The 24508-nt window shown below is 32.0% G+C and overlaps 2 protein-coding genes and 1 long non-coding RNA gene across 6 annotated transcripts in view; 2 read left to right on the top strand and 1 right to left on the bottom strand.

Annotated features, from left to right (window-relative positions):
* LOC136979225 (calpain-5-like) overlaps positions 1-8336 on the bottom strand; it is a 53388-nt gene extending 45052 nt beyond the window's left edge. For all 4 annotated transcript variants that reach the window (XM_067275173.1, XM_067275182.1, XM_067275177.1 and 1 more), the window contains exon 1: positions 8179-8336. The gene's annotated coding sequence lies outside the window, so the exon portion shown is untranslated. The remainder of the gene's footprint in view (positions 1-8178) is intronic.
* LOC136979447 (uncharacterized) overlaps positions 1-24508 on the top strand; it is a 218886-nt gene that overhangs the window by 62347 nt on the left and 132031 nt on the right. The window lies entirely within an intron of this gene.
* The window catches only part of LOC136979319 (V-type proton ATPase subunit S1-like), a 30693-nt gene continuing 25290 nt past the window's right edge, over positions 19106-24508 (top strand). Inside the window, exon 1 of the mRNA XM_067275266.1 lies at positions 19106-19256. Within this exon, the coding sequence (XP_067131367.1) occupies positions 19156-19256 (101 nt within the window). The 5' untranslated portion in view covers positions 19106-19155. The remainder of the gene's footprint in view (positions 19257-24508) is intronic.

The following is a 24508-nucleotide window of genomic DNA, read 5'->3' as shown; positions in this document are numbered from 1 at the left end:
TTATTAACCTGTATATTAGTATTAGTTAATTTTAATTATTTAATTTACTTTTTCATCCTTGTAGTAGATTAAGCCTTTTGTGTTGTTTAAAACCTTTTGTACTGCATCTTTGTATTTTTTTTGTTTAATATTTTTGTGTCACACTGAGTGTTTGTCAAGAGCATGCTCCTCAGCTGACATCATGGGTTGCATTGTTGTGACTTGTAAAAGTTACATCATCATTGTTAACAAATTTGTGTTTTACAGATTTTATTGTGTCACAACCTGTTATTTAAAATCTCATATCTTACATGACATTGAGAACTAAAGGCAGTTTTTGTGCAATACCACCCAGCATTTCCAAATTGGGAACTTTTTATCAACTGACAGAAAATTTGGGAAATTTTTTAGTGACTATATATTTCACTTTAATCTTTTTCATTAGACTAAAGCAAAATTTATATGCTTTAGTCTAATGCTAAGCATTGCAGAATCTGTGAAATACTGTTTGAGCATGGCGATCAAATGTATTATTCAGAATTATTCATTAAAACTTTAAAAATTTTAAACTATTCCTCTGATTTCAGGAGATTTTAATAAACAAAATATTAAATAAAATCACTGCAAATTATGAAGAATGTCAGTTTAATTTTTGCAATATACAATGATTCTACATCTATGTGAAATATCTACTTATTACTGTGTTTCTCCAAAAAAAATAAACTGGGTCTTATATTAATTTTTGCTTTAAAAGACACATTAGGTCTTTTTCAGTGGATATCTCATCCAAAGATGCTTGCTTGAGTACTTACTAATACTTAAAATAAATGATATTAATACTTAATTATAATTTATATTGTCAATAATATTTATTTATATTTAATTATATATTATTATTATTTTTTAATTCAATACATTTGTTATGGGTTACAATGGACATATTAAATACAACCATTTGGCTGATGATCTTAACTGGGCTTATTTTAGAGGTAGGGCTTGCATTATGAATATCCTGAAAAATCATGCTAGTGCTTATTTTCCAGTTAAGCCTTATTTTCAGGAAAATATGGTATATATCATATCAAAGACTCGAGTTTTATTTTCTGTTTTGTTCTGAAGACATGTTAATAAAACTCCAATTATGTAAAATGATAAATGTCACAGGTAGAAGGCTCTGTTATAAAGTGGGAAGTGATCATCATTGAAAAGGTACTGTACATTCTTCAACCATTGCTATGAATATTGAAAAAAATAAAGATTTACAAGAGCAAGATTAAAGAGAGGTGCCTGAATGCGAGAGATGCAAAAGCACTACCTTCAGCCTGAAAATACCTAATTGAAAAAAGATTTGGATATAAAAACCCCTGAATTGTCCTCTCCCCTATAATCATATTTGGCTTGTGTTTCATAGTTTTTAGTATAGATTTTTCTTATTTACATATTTATCTGTGTTTTGTTAACCTTGTATATTTTTTAAGTTTATTTTTATTTATTGTTAACCTTATATTTTTCATGAGTTATTTATTTAATTTGTTTCAATTTAAATTTGTATTTAGAATATTTCATACATTAAAAATTTAAATGGAATGTTCTATTTGTGGGACATTTTCTAAAAATGGTTTTAAGAAACCTGATGATGGCCTATATGAATAGGCTGAAAACATCAGTTATTAAAAATATTCTCTCTGCAATTGCATAGGTATGGTCATAAATTTGATATGTTTATAGCATTGACAAAATAAAGATGGTTAGACAAGGTAAGCATTAGTCTGGATAAATGTTCCCCCTCCTAAAGAAATAATTCACAAAATAGCACCTTATTAAACAAAAACTGAAAATTAAGTGTATTTAAAAATTAACTGGAAACAGCATTAAAAGAGACTATAAAACATTTAAACTCCAATTTCAAGCATAGTTATTCATATAGCCTGATTATATCTGTTATGCTAACATTTTCAATTGTGTTTAAGTAAATTTTTGGTTTAAAGTGCTGGAGTTAAAAATAATTAAGTGTTTATTGAACCTATTAACAGACTTTTATCATCATTTATATTATCTTGGCATACTTCCAGATTTAAATTTTCATTCTCATCCTTCAAATCTTAATTCATTTATGTAAAATCATCAGAAGTAGCTCCAAGTAGCTATCGGGATATAAAGTACTTATTACATAAGAATAACAACATTATTATTATTATTATTATTATTATTATTATTATTATTAAATGTACTTTATAATTAATGAAAAATAGGAATAAAGTAACAAGCAATTTGTTCTTTTAACACAATATACCATATTACTTTGAATATAAGCCACCTTCAAATTTAAGCTGCAATAGGAGTTTAAAATTGGAAAAAAAAATAAAAAATAAAAATGATTTTATATATATATGATTTGCATCAATTGCAGGGTACCTTCCTTTTTTAGGCCCTGAGAATGATTTTCTGTCTTTTTTACACTGAAATAACTTTCTTTCATGGCTCTCCGACAATGCACATTCTTTGTCAATCACAAATTTTTTACCATCTGTGCATTTCCAATTTCTTTGACATACAATATAACTTTTCTTTTGAATTCAGCATCATATGTAAACCATTTTTCCATTATTAGTGAGTATGGGTAATAAAAAAATTTAAAATTTGATTCTACATAGTGGCTATCAAACAGCAATTGGATTAAATCAGAAAAGTGCAAATGAGGAACCAGCAAATAAACTGCTATCAACAGTTGCAATACTACACACTTGTAAAGCATAAAGCAAAAACCCGATTGTTGGGAGTGGGAAATTGGCAGAAATAAGAAGTTAAAATATTCACTTTGAATTTAAGTTGCATCCTAATTTTACATCATAAAAATTGGAATAAAAAGTGCAGCTTAAATTTGAAGTAATAAGATAATAAAAGCATATACATTAACAAATTTATTTAAAATATAAAAATTATGATGAACTCATACGAATATTATTTTTTTCATTGAACAAAAACTAATAATTGGCAAAAATAAAAAACATTAACAAACAAAAAATAACTATATAAGAACACTAACACAATCAGATTTAATTTTATCAAAAAGATAATTAATTACTCATTGTTAAATATTTAAAATATTTGTATTCTGAAAGCTATAAATATATTTTAAAAGGAAAGTAATTTTATAGTTCAGGAAATAGTTCAGGACATTTTTCAAGTAAAATGTCAAAATCAAACCTTAACTGTAAAATCCATAATGATATTGAATTTCAATTATCAATATATATTCAAATGTATTTGAATAATAAAAGTTTTAAATAAATAGTGAACATTTTAAAACACTAATTAAAAATCTCAGTAGAAAAATATTTTGTTTTTAGTCATTAGTAGTTATTTATATTCGTATATTTTTAATAAAATTAATGATTAGTTGTTTAAAATTATTCTATGAAATGTTAAGAGAACAGTCATTGTAATAAAATATAATCATATAAGTCTTATCACAACTTGTAATCTTCATTACTTGTAATTTCATTACTTGAAAATTGCAAGTTGTGCAAAACAACAAATATATATTCTCCTAATAGCCAATATTCAAAATTTAAATATTTTTTATACCTATATTTGTATATAACAGTATATCTAAATTTCAATTCAAACATGTATGATATATTTTGAAATAATTTTCCTGTTGTCACGTATAGTATGAAGGTGGATCAAAAACTAAGGTTACAAGGTTGATATTCCTGGAGTTTCATTTGTTATAGAGAAATGAGAAGTATGCGGTAATTCCAATACATGTAGTTGGCAACTGTGCAGAGTTTCAGCCACTCACCACCTACAGCACTAGTTGTAGGTAAACACAAATGGTGACTCGTTTGGAAAATTGGTCTCACGAATAAATCTGCTCAGTTATTCAATTTCTATGGGCAAAACATGTAACCACAGCTGAAATTCACTGGCAGCTGGTAGAGGTTTACGAAGAGACTGTAATGTCTCATCAGCATGTCGCAGAATGGTGTCAGAAGTTTGCGGCCAGTAGAGAAAACGTCACTGACAAGGATCGCAGTGGCCGACCCAGCACGGCACCAACAGATGTCAACACAGCTTGCATGGAGGAGCTGATTCAGAACAACAGGAGGATCACATTATGGCATATGACAGTAGAATTGGAAATGTCGTTCAGAAGCATTCATCATATTGTTCACGATATTCACGACAACTTGGCTGAATATGCAAGGAGAGGATTTTTACTAGGAGGAAATTTTCAAACTCATCGCACGAAGTGAAAGTGCCTAAACCAATATGGAGACTAAGTACATACATCAGGTTATTTTTTAAAAATCAGTTGGCTGTATTGGTTGTATGAAATAAAATGTACACTTTTCACTGCAGGCTTTGTAACCTTACTTTGTGATCATCCCTCGTAATTTATGGTTGTCAGAAAATGAAGCAAATAAATGAATCTAACAGCACACAGAAATATACAGTTAGATGTAACACAAAGAAAAGCTGAATGAAGGGAAATAACAAACACAAGAAACAGACATAGCAGACTAAACAAGATCCTGACCTACGACCAAAAAAATATAAAGCACGCCAACAGTAGATAGCACCATCTAATACAAAATATGTCTTGCACACAGATTACATTTTTACTTTCTTTCACAATGGTAAATCAAAATCTTAAAGCATTAGAAAATTTTTCAAATTCGTATAGGTGTTAAAATTGCCAAATGACACTCATTAGAAAAAAATAGTAAAGATTTTTTTTTCATAGATTGGTAAACAGACAGACAGATGGCTAAACTGGTAAGATGTTAGCCTACCCAGGATCAAATTTGGAATGATCAATATTGTTAAATCTTGATGTTTAGAATGGTATGTTGAACATCAGAAACACACCAGAACATTAACACATAACAAGTACAGTAAGTATAGTTGATTCTTGAACTGCGATTTGCTAGAAGATATTAACCAGATTTGAACCCTACAGAATATTGTTGGCATACCATCAAAATTAACCTCAGACCTCTTATGCATCAATTCACAGATTTATGGTAACCCTAAAATGGACATTTATTATTCATATTAGTAAGTACTGTATAGTTAGGAAAATATCCAATGCACATCTATTATCTCTAGAATTCTCGATTAAAAATTAATGTTAAAACTGAATATATTTTAGCCTTAGTATTTCTGCTTCTGTATTCACTATAACTACTTTACTGCCAGCTTGCTATTCTTTAAATATTGAATTACAAGCACTAATGCAAGTATACTGTATTTTCTTTTCATTAAGTAAGTTGTAAAATTGTTTGAAGAAAATATCTTGAATCATTTCCTTATCTATAAATCATTATCATCACAAAATTAATGGCATTTTACAATGATATCTGGCTAGAAACCTGCCATTCTCAGTTAATAATACAAGAAATTAATAGTGAACTGTGAAGTGCTAGTTCAGTAAAATTTTCTGAATTTCCTGTTTATATCAAAAGTTTTATTCAACTCTAATCACATCTAAAGCTTATTAATTATCATTCTCAAAACATTTATTCATAATAAACTATCATGTTAAATTTAATATAAAAGTAGAAACTAAAAAAAGAAATTAATTAGGTGTCATTACAACAGACTTGCGGCTTATCCATTTCTTCATTACTGCTGATTAGCCCAAATAATTTAGAGTATACTGTATATACACATTTCAAATTTAACTACCAAAATTATTTTTAAGCTGATATAGAGTTGATTCTTTAACTCTGTCAATTCATCTATTTTCTAAATACAGTGGAACCTCGCACGAGTATTTCGCATAACGAGCAAAACAAATTGTAAAAATTTGCCTCGCTTAACGAGCGATATTTCACATAACGAGTGATGAGGAGAAGGGAAGTCCCAAATTGTGAGCATCCATCAGTCTGTGTTTAGCACTCCTTCCGCTAGCATCTTAGTGTCACTTGTGATCACACATTTTTCCAAACTTGTGTTCACACATATTACTTATAAACATCAACAACCATAGCCCATTATATAATAAACACACCAAACAATATGCCAAATTCTTGAGTCATTAAATTTTAGAAATGTCTGAATTAAAAATTAACTATTTATAATTATTAAATTTAATGGATGGAAACGGATGGAAACATAAATGTCTACCTCTAGTCAAATTAATTAATTTCTAATATTTAATTATAGCCTTTACATAACCCAAGAATTTGGCATATCGTTTGGTGTGTTTATCAAACATATTAGCTGTGATTTTTTTCTTTTTTTTGTTTCTGCAAATCGAATTCTCATTCCAGGATGGTTCATTCCATGCTAGAAGAAATGATGATGATGATTCACATTCTTTAACAGTGTATATTGTACAATTTTTTTTTGAATAAACGTTATACATAAAACATTTGAGCATTTTTTCGGTGTGGAATGCATTATCGTATTTTACATTAATTTCTATGGGAAAAATTGTTTCGCTTAACGAGTGTTTTGCATTACGAGTAAGACTCTGGAACGAATTATACTCGTTAAGCGAGGTTCCACTGTATTTTTCAAGATAAGTAAAGTAGATAAATATGTTTAAGTATTTTAAAAAATTAAATTATTAGCCATTTTTAGAATTACAGCTTCAATATATTACACTAATTTGCTTATTCTGATACAAATGTTATAATCATTATATATTAATGGCAAAATAACAATATTAGAAATTATCAAATGCTATGCATTTAATAATTTGCAATATTGTTATTTTGCCATTCCTACCGATACAATAAAGTTAATAAAATCTCTTCAACTGTGATGTTTAAACTATAAAAATGACTATAAAAAATGAGTTATGACATTTTTTTGAAATTTTATACACTTTATTTAGCTCTCAAGTTTTTAACACTCATAAAAACATGCCAAGTTCAATCTCAACACATTAACAAACACAAAATAAAGTCCTACATAATTGCAATTCCATTGTTCATCAATTTTTCTTTTATTTATTCCAAAATATGGAATGCTACAACCTCCAATAAAAATCAGTAATCCATTGAATATTACAGAAATTATAGTATTATTATTATTTTTTTTTTTTTATTTTTTTTTAGTATATCTTTCGTTATTATAATTTTTTTTTCTTCTTTGGTAATCTTAGATTTAGAAATATTTGCTTTATATTACAGTTCCATAGAATTGCAGTTTTGGCATATAAAAAAATGTCATATAAATTATTTAATGTAATAATAAAAGTAAAAAAGTAATATATTAATAGTTAGAATCATTTTTAAAACATGAAATAAATTTAAAATGAAGTCTATAATCTTAGAATGAAAAATAATTTAGTATACTATGTTCAATAATAAATCCTTTTAAAACCCCTTAGCTACCAATGACGAATACATTTTTCTCATTCATAAATTTCCTAACAGCATATTAAAAGTTATAAAATGACATCTTTTAATATGCAACAAATATTATAGAAGTTATTTGAATAATTCACATCAGAATTATTTATAATGATTACTCATTATGTCACTTTCTGTACTTCACATATAAATTTCACAAAAGTTCAAGGCAAAATGATACGTTTAATCATTCAAACACAACAAACATTTTAAAACTAAAATGATAAACAGCTGCACCCTCCGACTCTAAATTTTTTATTTTCACTCTTTCAATTCGTTAACAAATAAATAAAATTTTGTTTAAAACTAGAATAAATATAATAAATTGTTATAAATTATGTCAAAATAACAATATAATATTTGAAAGGATTATTTTATCAGTAAAACTACATATTTTTCAAAGCCTTTATCTACAGATGAACTTATCAAATTTCCACATATTGCAATTTTGACATATTTTATACCATTTTATGTAAGCAAGATCTGCAAGTTATCCTCGGTGCTTTTTACTAGAAAATTGACCTAATTCCTAAGCTATATTTGTTACCAATGAGCAGTTTTCTTAAAAGAAACAAGCAGATTTCATTCATGCAATGATAGAACCCTTTCAATTAAAATTTTTATTTTTTTATTCATTAAATGTATATCATTGAAGCTTTGTAACATGCAAATATACAGATTTAAGAATCCAATTTAAATTAAACGTTTTATTAAAACTTTAAAAGAAACGCGTAAGCCTAAATGTTTATAAATAAACACGATAGCTTTTTTTATAAATTTAGGAAAATATATTTTAAGTGATTTATTAAAAGTAATTTAATATACTTACAAAGTGATTTTATAAGCACATAAAGAGCGATGTATCACACAATCGTTTAGAATTAAGTACAAATAAACATGACAGAACCTACTCAACCACGATATAAAAATATAATGACACCCAAACACTGACTTTTAGGTAATTTTTTCCTATTGTAGGAAACTCAAAATGCGCCATCTGTTGTCGGAATGTAGATTTAACTAATCCATAATCGCTTGAAATCATTTAAACTTTTTAATATTTTTCTATAAAAAACAAAAAATAAATTCCTGTAATAAAAATTTTCAAGTTTCCAAACTTTAAAAGAATTAAATGAAAAGTTTTTAAATAATTATTTCTTGTTTGTATTTATTTTGTAATGTTTATTTGAAAGATGAGGCTTGCGTACAAATAACAGTACAATTTACTGATGCTATTTTAAGCAAAGAATTTTCTAGAATTATAAAGTGTATAATATTGTAAATAGCTTTTGATGACGATAAATTTAAGAAAATATTTTTTTATAGATATATAATAAATATTTAGTATTAAGAAAAACGAGAGTGAAAATTCTTATAAACTAAAGATCGTTTTCATTCATTTAATTTCGCGTAATAATATAAGGTGATTTTCCGCTTAGAAAAGCAAAGCTGAAATAGAAACATAGAAATAAACTTTGGCAAAGTTTAGCAGGAAAAAGTTAAATACAGTTAGGCTATATAAAAGCATTTCAAAACAAAGGATTTCTCAGCTCATCTCTTAGTATGCTTACAAGTATTTTGTTGTGATCGTCTTGAAAGCGCCTATTCAAGATTTAATATATTTAATCAGAGTCCTCGAGAGGGGGAGAGCTAGGAATTTTTTCTTAGGCAGGGAAAAAGCTGGTGGTTTTGTAATGGTTCCTGGTCCCTATAAAATTGGTGTTACTTTTACTAATAAAAAATAAAATCTTTAAGACTGCTTTTTATTAGAAAAGAAACATCCTACGTATTTCATTTGTTTAAAAAATGGCTAGAAGACCCACTCTACCCCCTGTGCCACATACAAGCTTTCGACGTTCCTGTATTTAACACGTGGTCATAATAAATTGAAATAATTAAAAGTGTTTGCTGGACAAACTTATATTCATTTTAACAGTCACGCTATTTATTTATGACATCAAATATATTTTTTTACTTTATTACAATCATTAATTAAACATAAAGCATATATTTGATGAGTTTTAACTCCTATTTGGCTTATTATACGAATATAAGAAACAATCAATAATTTACTTATTAATAAAGTATATATTTTCTGTCGCTTTTTACAATTCATGTAAGTAAAGTCATAAAAGGTAAAAACTAAATAAGAAATTATTTGCTATTGTACTCGTATTTTATACAAAATCAACAAAATTACTATTATTTATAATAAGCAAGGATTTTATCCATCATGACGCAAGACAAGATGGAGATAAATGAATTAAAATTTATTTTAAATAAAATGTTTAATATATTAATATCGCAAAGAACAGACTACACAATAATTATATTGAAACAAGTTTGAATCTATTAAGCAAGTGTTATTTCATCGTATATTGCTTCGTGATGACTAAACAGATCCTGTAGTAATGATCTCTCGCTTCGTCCCGATAACATGAATCACCCGTTATGGTTCAATGATTCTCATTCCTGCTCGAGTATATTATATAGGCCTACTGCGTGTTCGCTTCGCTGCTCATAAAATATAAAAAGTGTAATTGAACAACAGACATAACTCTAACCAAAAAAAAAGAAAAGGAAAAAAATAAGAAACAAGAAAAACTCTTCTGTTTTATTTATTAAGAGAAATGTCAATCCTTTTGAATATCAAGATCACATTTTTAAAATCATGTATTTTAAAACTAAATTTCAAATTGTCCTTCAATTAGTAAAAATTGTGTTGACAGCTGTTAAATTGTTTTTATTCTAGAGAAACCGTAAAACAATAATGGACAGGCTCTTTTAATTTGAATTTAAATAGAGAGCTAATTTACTTTTACTTCAATTCTATATTAATTGTTTCTAGTATATTTTAAATATTTAATAATAAAATTTATAACATTAATAAATTTAATAGTTTTTAGTGTCATTTAATATAATTTATCTCTAATAACATGAATATAATAATTTATCCATAAAAATAATGATATTAGACTTTTATATAGTTGTGATCTAAAATCATTTTGCTTATAATTTTCAGGATCAATATAAAAGTTTAAAAACTTGTCAAATTATTTTTTTAAACGTGAAAAATTTAATCAAAATTATTAAAATGCTTGTTTAATAATATTTTAAATATTAACTCAATCTAGGTAATATAAAATCATATAAAATAGATTTGGAGAAATCCGTATATTTAACATCAGAACCTAATTATTAACTATATACATTTATAAAATCTTAAAAATTTAAAAAAATTTATAATTAGCATTCAAATGATTTTCAAAATTTGACAAACTGGAAAATAAAAATATAATTTATAAAAATAAAAGTTACATAATTTATATTTATATATTCTTGTATAATTTTATAATATTTTATTATTTATAAGAATAAAAAATATACACTATTTGACGTAATTATACTTAATTAAAATCAATTTAAATAAATTAAGATTACTGTATGTTCTGTTTTTTTATTCCAAAGTTACGTTGTCATTTAAGTAAATCCTAATTAGTAAGAATAATTTTGCATGAATTTAAAAATATTTATAATTTTATGCAACTAAAATATGTAAAACCTGAAATTAAATTAGAATATTAAAATATTCAACTAAATAAACAAAAAAAATATTTATATTATAATTGAAGACATAAATAGATGAAGGTGTTATATTACAATCATTCTAAATCCGATTATTCTGCATGGATGAAGCTGTTATGTATCCCTTTCTCAAATACCACCATCAAAGATCCTAGAAATTAAACTACACCGTAATACTTTCTGTGATACACTATTCCGTGATACACTGAAATGTTCCGTGATACTAAAAACTTTTATTTTATAACATAATATCTTCATCTATTCTTGTCTTCAATTATTCAAAGTGTATGAAGATGCGATGCATGCAGGATATATCTAAAGATTATTTATATATTGGGGCATGTAAGATCAATTTTCTGCATAAAAAAAGACAGGCGAGTCAAAAATACAAATAAACTTATATTAATATTTAACTTAATATAAATCAGTGTCAAAATATAGACTAATCATAATGATGTTCGTCTACTTTATTATACTTATTAAAATATATTAGCATTATTATTATCACATGTATACTATTAAATTACTATTTTAATAATGATTTATTTTATTAAGATTAAATTAATTTTCTATGTAACAAGAATTTTTGTTCGTATCAAGATTTTGCAAAATGAAAATTTGACTATATCAATCAAAGCGTAGCATAAAATTAATGTATGCAATATAGATTTACATTTATTCCATGAATTGTTAGACTATTTTTTCCCCCACAATTTATATAATATTCAGTAACTTTATGCAAGAGGTTAGACTGAAAGAAAAACATTTTTCCTGAAAGGCCTGGCTTTATCACTAGGCTTGTTATTGTTTTAAATTTTTGGCTGCCTTCTTTTTAAACTCTATTTGCTCTGCAAGCAATAAAAATTTTTTCTATTACTATTATTTGTTCGATCAAGCCCGCAATGGGACGATCAGGTAATAGATACATCTTCGATTCTTTTTTTCTCCCGTTTAAATGGGAATAATGGTATGCTTCTGTATCCTCCGATTATTGATGTAATGTCGTATGTCTATGTCAATTCATCTCCGATTATACCCACCATGAAAATTTATGACTTGATTTGGTCTGGATCTGTCAGAGCAACAGACTGGTATATCTTTACTGCCTTGATCATCGACTATCATTAACAACAAATTGTTAGACGGAGCTATAGGACAAAGAAGGAAGATATTAGCTGTTTTCGGATCTGCTGGGAAAATTTTATATTCTGTATAAGTACAAACAGTAATTATACTTCAAATATTGTAACAAAAATTTATTTTTGAAAGCTTTATCTAATTGAAGGGTTCGAATGTAAAAAATGGTGAGTTTGCACGTTGCACGTTTTTCGCTTGCCGAACGGACGTGTGCGCTCTTTGCTCGGAGTCGGGATGATGCGATGCTACACCGTGGGTCTAATGCACTTGGCCAAGGTCTTCGGGGGTCATCCGGCCACACACCTTGCTGTGCAGGATGTCAAAAGTGATAGCTCGTCCGGGGTGACACTTTCTGCTTAATCGTGTTCTTCCTGTTCGTCCGCCGCGGCGACGCCACTGCCTTGCGGAAGTCGGAATGAGGAGGAATCGGAGGAGAGAGCCACCGAAGTTGAGGGACCGTGGTTTTGTTGCTGTGGACGGCTGCGGTTCCCTTGGCCTAGGCGGTGATCCTCTTCGATTTCCTCTTCTCCACCCGGATGCGACATTTTCACCGGATTCGACACTTTTCACCCGGACTCAACACCTTTTCCCGGACGTGACCTCTCTTACCCGGTCGTGACCCACGGATTTGTCTCCCGAACAGGACCGGATTATCGAATAGGCAAAGTAGACAAATGTCTAGGGCTCGTAGTTCGGGGGGCCCGGCTTCAGTGCAGAAGATTTCTCTGTTTGAAAACGAGTTAAAAATTATTTAAGAAATTCGATAGGACAGAAAAGACAGTATTTAACAATTCTTACTAAGCTCCACTCGACTAGCCATTACCTAAAAACAAAAAAGGTCAACAGCCACCCATGCGTCAGAAGTAATGTACCCCACGGGATCTCTCGCGCCATCTAGAAATATTCCTAGGGCCGCGTCTCGTGGTAGTACTGATGTATGGATGGTTATGATTTATTTTCTAAATTTACACTTATACGTCGCGACATCGCATATTCGATATAGCGTTCAAGTTGCTCGAGTGCAAAGATATTACAATTCAATAGTGTTTTATAAAAGAGTTAAAAAGGGTGACACTACGGTGTGACTTGGGGTGACACCACGATATCCGCACCGGGTGTCACCCATGCTAGCTACGCTAATGTCACATTATATAAGATTTGTTTAGAAGCAACTTATTTAAATGGGGCCCCAATTTAAATTTTGTCTAGGGCCCGCTAGAGGCTTAATCCGGCGCTGCTCCCGAACGTGACACTTGGTCGACGACAACGGATTTGACTCCCGATTGTGACTACCCGGACGTGACACGTTTCTTCACCGGACGCGACATTCGGCCGACCAAACAGCTGTATGAGGATTAAGCTTCCGATTAGGGTAGGTTAGGTTAGGCTAGGCTAGGTCAGATCCTTCGCTCTTCTCATAACACTGTTCGGGAAGAAAGACTGTCTGATAAAAGTAATAATCTTCGCCTTAGATAATAAATGAATCAACTTCTCCTTTTCTCACTGTCTTTGTGTTTTGTAGGAACATTTGGAAGGGAGATTCTTCTCCCTCCCCAACTTTACCACGAAGAGGACCAAGTGGACATGTGAATATTTTCCGAAATCTCCGATGGTAAGAACTCTTTCGTTTCATTTTTTAACACATCTTATTCTCGTATCGTAATTTACTGTTTTTCTGTTTATAGACATGCCGAAGACGTTCTTCGATCACACACACACCACACACGGACACATCATTGTACACGAAGATATACACTGTTTAACCTTTATTCGAATTCTCGCACTCACGCACTTACACGTCAAGCGCACGTTCTGTGTAATTCGACACAATGAAACAACCCGAACACTCGCTTCCCACAAATCCAACCTCTGGGTCCTCGTCCCGGGAAGTGGAAACGCCAATTTTAAAGATTAAAACGCTTTAAATTGGCGGCCGAAGGGGCTCTGGTAATCACACATCTTGCATGGATTAAATGGAATTTTACACATTCGCGTCAATAATCGCTTTGCGATGAATTTTTCTGTTAAATCTCTGTAAATTTATTATGGTAAGAAATTATCTGCGCACAAATCTCTCTCGTATTTTAGTATTGCAAACTCTTACCTAAGATCATCAATTAAGAAGTAAAGACATTTTCTCCTCGTTGACAATTTCAAGTTCAAAAATGACATTGAATATCCCAAATGTGTAGAAATTTGCAAAGACGGAGCAAAGGCCATGACAAGAAGGCTCAGCGGAGTTATCAGTCACATTCAAAAGATAGCTTTCAAAGCAAATTGGATATATTGTACTATTCATCGAGAAGCATTGATCACAAAGAAAGTGTTTGCGAACGTGTAAACTGTCTCAATGAAGTGGTAAAAATTGTCAAATTTGAAAAGGCTAGGCCTATGAATGCAAAGATATTCCTCTATCTGCAACGAAATGAGTAGCCAGCATGTAACGCTGCTGTTCCACATAGAAGTCCTCTGGCTCTCATGATATTCACAAATATAATGGAGCTGCGTAATGAACTTAAGTTTTTTGGGGGACATCGTTTTGAGTTGGGCATTTGTCTTCTAGACCAGTGGTCTCCAACTTTTCTGATCTCACTGACCACTGAACTTACAAATTTGAATCCCGCAGACAACTGTCATGAATTTTTTTTAAACAATAGAATAATGATCATAAAAGTTCTATTTTACTTTATTAATATGAAATTCACTTGTTTAATTATAACAAACTAGCAGGTAAACCCGGCGTTTCCCGGACAAAAAATAAGAACAAACATTAAGATTAGCTAATTTCGTACATCTAATCATTCTATTATATTATATTATATTATAGAATTTGGTTTATATAATTACAAAGGTATCTTACATAGTCGATCTTACCCGTTTTCACCGGGTGCAAGAATTAGGTAAAGTCTATACAAGGAGAAATTCTATAGACTATATAAGGGGTATTCAAAGATTCGTATTTCTGTCCAAGGGGTAAGTAGCCAGAAGTTTGAGGACCACTGCATTAGTACATTACAATGCGTACTAACTGCTAAACACCAATGTCCTTTAATTTAAATATGGCGTACGTACTTTCTAACTATAACATGCAATTTCTGTGATTGAATTAACAGAAAAATTCATCACAAAACGATTATTGATGCTAATGTCTGAAATTCTATGTAATCCACGCAAGATGTGTGATACCAGAGCCTTTTCGGCAGCCAATTTAAAGTCTTTTAATCTTTAAAATAGGCGTTTCCACTTCCCGGGACGAGGACCCAGAGGTTGGATTTGTGGGAAGCGAGTGTTCGGATTGTTTCATTGTGTCGAATTACACAGAACGTGGTGCTTGACTTGTAAGTGCGTGAGTGCCAGAATTCGAGTAAAGGTTAAACGCAGGGCCGGATTTACCAATCCAGTGACCCTGGGCACAAATTCGGTGGGCCCCCCTTTAAGAGTAGGCAAATTTGATGATTTAGAAAATTTACACAAAATACTGTACTTTCAACTAGATTTCAACTAGGAAGTTGTAAATTTCATTTAAAAATAAGGTTATTGTAAACATACATATATTTTATTGTGTAAAACTAATTATCTTAATTTAATTGAAAAACACCCATGTAAAATATTTTTCCGAAATTTTCCAATGTTTCATAGGTTTTTTTCCGAGTTTGGTTTTCTTTGCCTGTGGCTCTCATGATTAGCCACACTAGGCTGTCGCAGTAATAAAAAAAAAAAAAAATTATGTTTAAACATAGTTTTGTGGGGGCTCTGGGCACCGGCCTCAAATGTCCTTATGTAAATCCGGCCCTGGTTAAACGGTGTATATATTTGTGTACAGTGATGTGTCCGTGTGTGTTTGTGTGTGATCGAAGAACGTCTTCGGCATGTCTATAAACAGAAAAACAGTAAATTACGATACGAGAATAAGATGTGTTAAAAAATGAAACGAAAGAGTTCTTACCATCGGAGATTTCGGAAAATATTCACATGTCCACTTGGTCCTCTTCGTGGTAAAGTTGGGGAGGGAGAAGAATCTCCCTTCCAAATGTTCCTACAAAACACAAAGACAGTGAGAAAAGGAGAAGTTGATTCATTTATTATCTAAGGCGAAGATTATTACCTTTATCAGACAGTCTTTCTTCCCGAACAGTGTTATGAGAAGAGCGAAGGATCTGACCTAGCCTAGCCTAACCTAACCTACCCTAATCGGAAGCTCAATCCTCATAACAGCTGTTTGGGAAGAAAGGTCGGCCGAATGTCGCGTCCGGCGAAGAAACGTGTTACGTCCGGGTGGTCACAATCGGGAGTCAAATCTGTTGGCATCGACCAAGTGTCACGTTCGGGAGACAAGTCCGTGGGTCACGACCGAGTAAGAGAGGTCACGTCCGGGAAAAGGTGTCGAGTCCGGGTGAAAAGTGTCTAATCCGGTAAGGATTAAATAGAAAAAAATTAATTAAATTTAAGGTTTTAGTTTAAATGTTAGTATGACATGAGGAAAAAAAATTAAAAAAACCTCTTGCCAGCTTATACTACGTTAGTAAATTGAAACTAAAACCTTAAATTTAAATGATACTTCAGAAATAGCAAAGGAAAAAGTCGTTCACATCTCTTGCGAAGCGACGCTTTTTCCTTTGCATCCTTGCACATACCGAACGAGAGGATCCCACTCGTTGGAAAAGGGAGGAATGATCGAAACATTCCTCTCCTCCCAGTGCGGCAAAGATGATGTCGTCAACATGGAAAATTTTCACTTTTCGGAACAAGTCCGAACAGCGAAATGCTTCCTCTCCGTTCAACGCGGAACAGAGAATGCTGTCGACACCTTCTATTCCTGAAGTCGATCCCATGAAGAAAGAACCCCTTCCGCAATTGATGGAAGAGAGTTCCTCTCCCCGCTCAAAGGGGGAAAAGGCCCTCTCTTCATCCATTGCGGAAGGAGAACGCCCTTCACACTTCTTCATCTTCTTGGGCCGCAGCCACTGCCAAAACCGCCAGACCTTCATTCTGTAAAGAAAGAAAAAATATATATATATATGTACAGGAGGGTCTAATGATGTGTTCACTTGTTTATAATCGATCAGCGCCGCCGTAACTTATCCGTTACAATTCCCAGACACGCACCTGTTATCAAAGAGTTGACCGTTACGATTTGACCGTTACGAGATTGACGGTTGCGATTTGCGCTGATCGATTATAAACAAGTGAACACATCATTAGACCCTCCTGTACTGTACATATTAATGGGATTCGGATATACTTAACGCAGAAAAAGTTCACGACGAATCGGAATTCGGATAGCTCGCGTTAGATCCTACCGGAAATTGCTAGAACGTTCCAACTGTATTTGCAGTAGAGACGACCGACCCGGAACGAAGAAACTCTCTTACGTGTAATTTGTATTTGTACGACAGAAAATTAAAGACACGCCGCACGTAGCCACGCGGAAAAGGCATTCGAGCACAAGTCGTAACAAGTATTTCGTTCTAGAGCAATTTACCCTAACATGTACGTCACATAAACGCAACGACGGCATTTAAAAAAGTTCCGGGCAAAGAAATTGCGAACGAGTTGACCAAAACACAAGACAAACGTACGAAGAAGCGAAACGTGCCCACAGCCGAACTCGCCATTCGGGACACGAACGTTTAAGTGGCACAAAGCATTGGCAGAGGGTTACGTAAGTGTGGAAGATCGACTGCACTCAGAAAAGACCACCTTGTGGAAAGAGACAAAGAGCCTAAGGAAAAGAATTCTTTGTGTCCAGCCTGTATAGATAACTGTTAAGTGTATTAATATTAGATGTATTTGCAGACAATTTAATTCTGGCAAAAATAAGCCATTGAAAAGCGTTGTAATTAGCTAATACATAAATTGCATGGAGAAGTCGGAAGTCAAAGGGCGAAATTTTTGACCTGTCGAAGGAACATCCCATGCTTCAGAATACTGTCTCCGTCCATCAATGTTACCAAAGTATATTTTAGTTAAAATTACGGTGGAATTCGTATTTAAAGTTAGTATTAAATAATTTTTAACTGAATGTCTGTAAATAATCCTTATTCTTTGACAGTGTTTATAAAATATAAATGAATTAATTAGGAAAATGAGCAAATACTTAATCTGCTTTCCGCTCTGTGGGCACTAAGAGGGCCTCATTTAGCAAGCTCATTATAAGTTCAGCCAAGCCCACAATGGGACGGCCGGGTGGTGAGGGACGGGGCTCGACATATCGGTCGGACCACCCCCGAAAAATTCCTGGGAATTTTTCGACCCGTCCAGATTCGGTCCCGGTTCCCCAGAACGGTAGGCTGCCACCTTAACCGCTCGGCCATCCGGTCGTCCGTTGCAATTTTTGTAAGTTACCTGCTGATTTTTTGCATTGTCTGTCTTTCTTTAATTAATATTAAGGATCAGATTTTTTGCCATCTATCCATCTTAGAGACGCCGAAATTGCTGTTGTAACATACGAAATTATTCCATAAACTACTTGCAATTCGCAAATCATGATTAGAAAAAATAAAACCGTCTTCATCTTATACGTTACAAACAGAAAGACACTTGTCGAAGAAAGTGAATAACGATAGAAGCAACAAGGATCATTAGCTTTAACAGCCTGGCGGCTCGATGGCCGAGCGGTCAAAATGGCGGTCTACAGCTTTGGGGACCGCGTTCGAATCTGGACAGTTGAAAAATCCCCAGGAATTTTTCGGGGTGGTCCGACCGGCTATGTCGGCCCCTTCCCTCACCACCCGGTCGCCTCATTGTGGGCCTGGCCAAACCAATAATGAGCTTGCTAAAAGAGGCCCTCTTAGTGCCCACAGGGCGGAAATAGTAAAATTGAACACACAAGAACAATTAGTAAATAAGTTTAATGAAGGAAATTTGTTTAATAATAATATAAAATTCATAAATTATAATAAACAAACTTTACTTTGTTATAAATTTATTAATTATATCTTAGTAATATATTTATAATTAATGTAGTCGTTTACATAAATTAAAAGTTAAACGAATTTATTTTTAACGTGACTAATTCGGTTAATAGTTTTGTAATCACGAGAGGGCGTTACGTGTTTACATTCTCATGTGATTTGCCGAAAAGATGGAAGAGAAATTATTTGTAAGGCGTTTTTTCTTGATTTCTTTGCTTTTTAACATTGCATTATGCTCAGAAGTTCCCGTATTCCTTTGGGGAGGAAAAAGGTAAATATGTGATTTTTACGTATTCATATACAATGATAATATAACTGTTACTTTGCTATCGGTTTTGCTTGTAAAGTAGTAATTTCGTTAAATAAACAACTAATTCACGAAAAAGAGAAAAATAATTATTTTTAAGATCCAAAATTTTTATTTCTCGAAATTAATCGTAGATCGCCTTTTATTTGAATAACATTTATCATGTTCTGTCTTAAATTTATTTGGTTAAAAAATTCATTAAAAATCAGTATATATAGGTTATGCAATTGATTTTCTCTACTGTATATCTGCAGACTCTTTAGTCAATGATTAAAAGCAAATTTAATCAAGTTTGACATTCCAAAGGCCTCCAAAAAAGTTTAGTAGGATTTGGTAATTGTTTTTTGAAATAGTAAGTATGAAATAGGTCAATTGATAAGATTGAATTGAACCCACCAGTGGCCAAGCGGTTTCATTCCCTGAACACTGGGAGTTTGGTCGTGGGTTCGTGCCTCACCAGGATGGACTGTCCATGTGGAATTTTCTGGGTTTGCTCTACGCCTGTAACACCTGAATAGGATCCAGTTACCCTTAAAAAGACTTCCCAGAAGGCATTTCCTCTAGGTAGATTGCTCGAATGTTGCATTGCTGTAAGTTAACTAAACAAACGAGATTAAGTCAGTTTAAATTCATAAAATTTAAAAATTTTTGAGATGTTCTATATTAACAATTATTTTTATTAAAAATATAAACATAAATTTACTTTACATGAAAAAATATAATATAGGCTACATTCAGGAGTCACTGAAAAATTTAAAAAAAGTCACTAACCATTTCATCAGTTTTAAATTTTTTTCTTTGATTCAAATTATTTTTTACTGCCAACATTACTTACTAATTCATGCAGATGCTGGTAGCCTTATCAGTTTGAAGTCTGAAAAGCAAAAAGCAACATGTTAAAGCTGGTGATCACAAGCTTAAGCAGTATTTCACAGGTTCTGGAGTGTCAAAATTTTTATGCTTTGGCCTACTGAAAAAAGATCAAAGTAAAAAAAATGTCACTTCCAAAACAAACTTTGTCAGTGAATAACAAACAATGCTTAACACAGCTGGTTCTGTGTCATCTGAAGTGGTTGTTGTGTCAGATTGCCACAGAGCTGGAGGAATGATGAGGCCCAAAATTGAGTGCCACATGCATCCAGTGTTGCTTGAAATATGTTGGCATCAAGAAATAGCAGCCTCTCAATGTAGTCATATTGACAGCTGAACACAAATTACAATGTGTGCCCTTGGCCACAGCCAATTTGAATTGGGATTGGAGTAATGTTTACTGACAAGAGTTATTTTTGATCTGTGACAAATTGATGTCATGAGGACACATGTGCCAACAAAAATTGATGCCAGTGCACAGATTCACTATCATGGTGTGTAATGGCATCAGCACTTGAGTGCAATACCTTTCAAAATCATTTGGAGGTCCATTAACATTGAACAATATCAAAACATGTTGCACAAATATCTTTTGGAGACAATAGATTTACTCCATACAGAAGGATACGCTCTTCAGCAAGACAATGCACACCCACAAATTGCAGTCAGTGGTTTGTGGACCACATCGTCGATATCCTGGACCAGCTTGCCTTAAGTCCCAATATTAACCTGATCAAAAATCTTTGGGCTATCTTTAAGAACCAGCTGGAGCACCAAGATCCCAAAAAAGAAAATATTCAGTGCAAGAAGTTTGGGATACAATTGATACTAAGCTAGTGGGCTCGCTTGTGAGCAATGTGACTCATCAACTTGAGAAGTGCATTGCCAAGAGCAGAGCAATGATTAAGTGCTAATTTTCATAACTAATCATAACTTTCAAGTTTGTAGTTTGTAGCTGTGAACAAATTTTGAGATTTATTTGAGAAATAAACACATGAAGAGACATTTCATTTGTCACAATTTTTTTGCCATATACTTTACATTACATTAACAATTTATGTTAACAACAAACACAACTGATCTTATTGTTCCACAAATCTAGGTCAAGCACTGGGCAGGTTGATGATACCCGATATCATCAACCTGCACATTCTCAAATTTAAAAATAACTTTTTTATAATACTTAACTTTGCCTCTAGGTCAATTTAATGTAAGATGAAATAAGGTCAACTGGCTAGGATATCTTCCCAATCCTAATACTGATGCTTGTGTTGTAGGCTCACCCAGGAGACCTGCTGTTCTGGCTTATGAACTGGTCAATGGTTTTTTCACAGTTGTTTCTGACCTCAGTTCCTGTTTTCCAGCTCACCTTATTCAGAACTTGCTTTTACTTCTGTTCTCCCAGCTCTGACCTCTCTCACTTCCGTTCCCATTCCATTTATAGGCACCTTTCTACCAAAGCATTGCTTAATGCAGTGGTGCAAAGTTGGTATCACAAGACCATCAACTACAACTTGTAGATGTCAAAAAAAAGAGAATTACATTGCATATACAGTAGAGCATCGATTATCCGACCCCTGATTAAACGACTTTTCAGTTAACCGACTGCGTTCTAGTCGGCTAATTCAAATGTCTGCTAGTGATGTGGCGCTACAATATTTGGTTATGTCTTGGCTACTTTAGTATTATTTTTGTTAAATTTTTGCATGTTTTAGCTGGCAGCACTGGCTCGACCATGAAAGGGAGGCTAGTATTTAAACCAGGCATAATACACTATACTAATAATGTATTTTTTCGTACTTTTCGGTTATCCGACATTTCAGTTATCCGACCAACCCCAGTCCCCAATTAAGTCGGATAAACGATGCTCTACTGTAATTGCATTCAGGGCTGATTAAGTGGGAATCCTTCTGCTGTCCATTAGCTCTTTTTTTGGCAGGGAATGTTTTCTGACTCCCACAATAAGAAAAGGATCGACTTGAGAATGCAGAAACAAAGAAATATTTATAGATAGATTTTTTTTTTCTTTAAATAATGTCAAATTAGTTGCCTGATCTTCACATCTTTATTGATGGTTTTTCAATTTGACACATTCTTTTGAATATTGTTTATCTGTATAATATTTAGTAAGCAATCTAAGAATATTGTTTAATTGAAGAACATTGAATATTCATAGTTTACATGATCTAAATGAAAACTGAATATTCTGTAGATATTCTTAAATTTTAAAAATTTTATAAGTGATGAAAATAATTGATGTATGATATTTATCTCATTTACAGTTATATAGATGAAACTTGTATTTGTCCTGCATGCACATTATTTCAGTTTAAAATATAACATTTATATGGTGTAGTTAGTTTACTTCTTAAAAGATACTGCAAAACTGGATGAGATACATTAAAAGCATCAGTTAATACCTTTACTTCTTTCACATCACGAAACAACATAATACATTCTCAAATTTAAAAATAACTTTTTTATAATACTTAACTTTGCCTCTAGGTCAATTCAATGTAAGTGAAATTTGATGTGTGATTACTTAACAGGAGTGTGATAAATAATCTCTCTTTATAATATTTATGAAGTATATTAAAATATACAATTTTACCATTTGGAATGTTTTTATTTGTTATTCAAATGTAATGTCAATGCTAAAATCAACTATATCTGTATGTCATTCATAATGATTTTCATTAATGTTGCAACAAATAGTATATTTGGCCTTGGGCCGAATATCGAATATTCAGCCAGGAGTGTGGCCGAATAGCTGGGTATTCGGCCAAACTATTTTGCTTGATTAATGCACGTACAAAAATTGGCACACAAACTGCATTATGGCAAGGATTGCACACCCTGCTCTCTATTGGCCCGCTGTCACTATGCTTCGCCAATCGCATTAATTCTTGACAGTTGTAGTGAACAGACATGAGCATCATGGCAGTATGTGATAAGTGATGATATCGAATGTGGATAACAATGAAATGACCTACACGTGTAAATAATTGGAAAAGAACAGAGAAGAACCACAAAGTGAAAATGTGAAAATAAATATGAAATTGAGTTGATAACATAATTGAACAAGTTGAGGCAGCTTATTGGCGCGAAATTTGCAGCCGTCAATGTCAAATAATTGTTCTCGTAGACTTTGGAAAGCTAAATGCTTGTAATGAAAGTCGCTTAGCGTGCACGGGCGAAAGCCTGGGGCCGTTCAGGCTACCAAGCTGTCTCGAATCTGTGAAATTGTAACTGTGACTTATACCAACGTCCTATCTCTCTTTTCTCCATTATCACCAGGCTATGAGTCATGTAATTGTAAAATGGGAAATTTTTTCTTAGCACACCTAAACTTTACAAAAGGGACACACCCTCAAATTTTTAAGTTTCTAGCACCAGTAGTTTTAGCTCTGCATTAATTATCATATCAGGACTTGTTCTTTTATATACAAGTATATAGATGACTAAACTACATAATAAGTAGGTAGTTTTCATTTGATTTGCTACCTTTTTTTAAAAAAATAACTTAGTTATATTACTTTTTCCTTTGATCTTTTAGATAAATAAACAAAAAATTGCATTTTCTCGAACTTGAAATGTATGTTCAGCATTAATAAAAGTTAACAAAATGATTAATTTACTGTGGTTTCGTTATTTCTGTTTTTAGGTATTTGGTATTTGGCTGAATAGTGACTAAATATTCGGTATTCAGCCAAATAGCGAAAAATAAGCCGAATACCAAATAGTAACCAAATATTTGTTGCATAACTAATTTTCATGTCTGTTCTAAGTTGTACATTATACCTCTCAGCTCTTATTTTCAATGACAGTTTGAATAACAATCAACAAGTGCTTGAATACATCATGCAATATTCTCATATTTCATATTCTATATCTAAACAAACATAAAAAGTTATTTTTTGTAGTATAGAGAGGTTGCAGCCAATGTTTTCATCACAAAAATGTGTATGTTGGACGTTCAGCATAGCTTTCCTGTAAGCCTAGAAGTTTGACAATGGCATTTGGTATATTGATCATGATTCCACTGACATTACAAATGCCATTGTCAAACTTCTAGGCTTACAGGAAGGCTATGCTGAATGTCTGACATACATGTTTTCGCAATGAAAACCTCTGCCGCAACCTCTCTTATAATTTAATTTTTATGATTTTTTTTTGTCAAATTTTTCAGAGGCCCTTAACTTTTAAAGATTATTGCAGTTTATCTTTTAAATCATTCACAAAATGTATATGTGATAAGAATTTGCATTTACTCAAGCCACTGCAACTTTTAATTTGTAAATTAATATTTATTTGATTATAAAAAAATTAAGACATGGTAACTTTTT

The sequence above is a fragment of the Centruroides vittatus genome, unplaced genomic scaffold (genome assembly GCF_030686945.1).
Source record: "Centruroides vittatus isolate TY-2023 unplaced genomic scaffold, ASM3068694v2 contig_1154, whole genome shotgun sequence".
Classification (NCBI taxonomy): domain Eukaryota; kingdom Metazoa; phylum Arthropoda; class Arachnida; order Scorpiones; family Buthidae; genus Centruroides; species Centruroides vittatus.
This window is presented reverse-complemented; position numbering and strand designations above follow the sequence as displayed.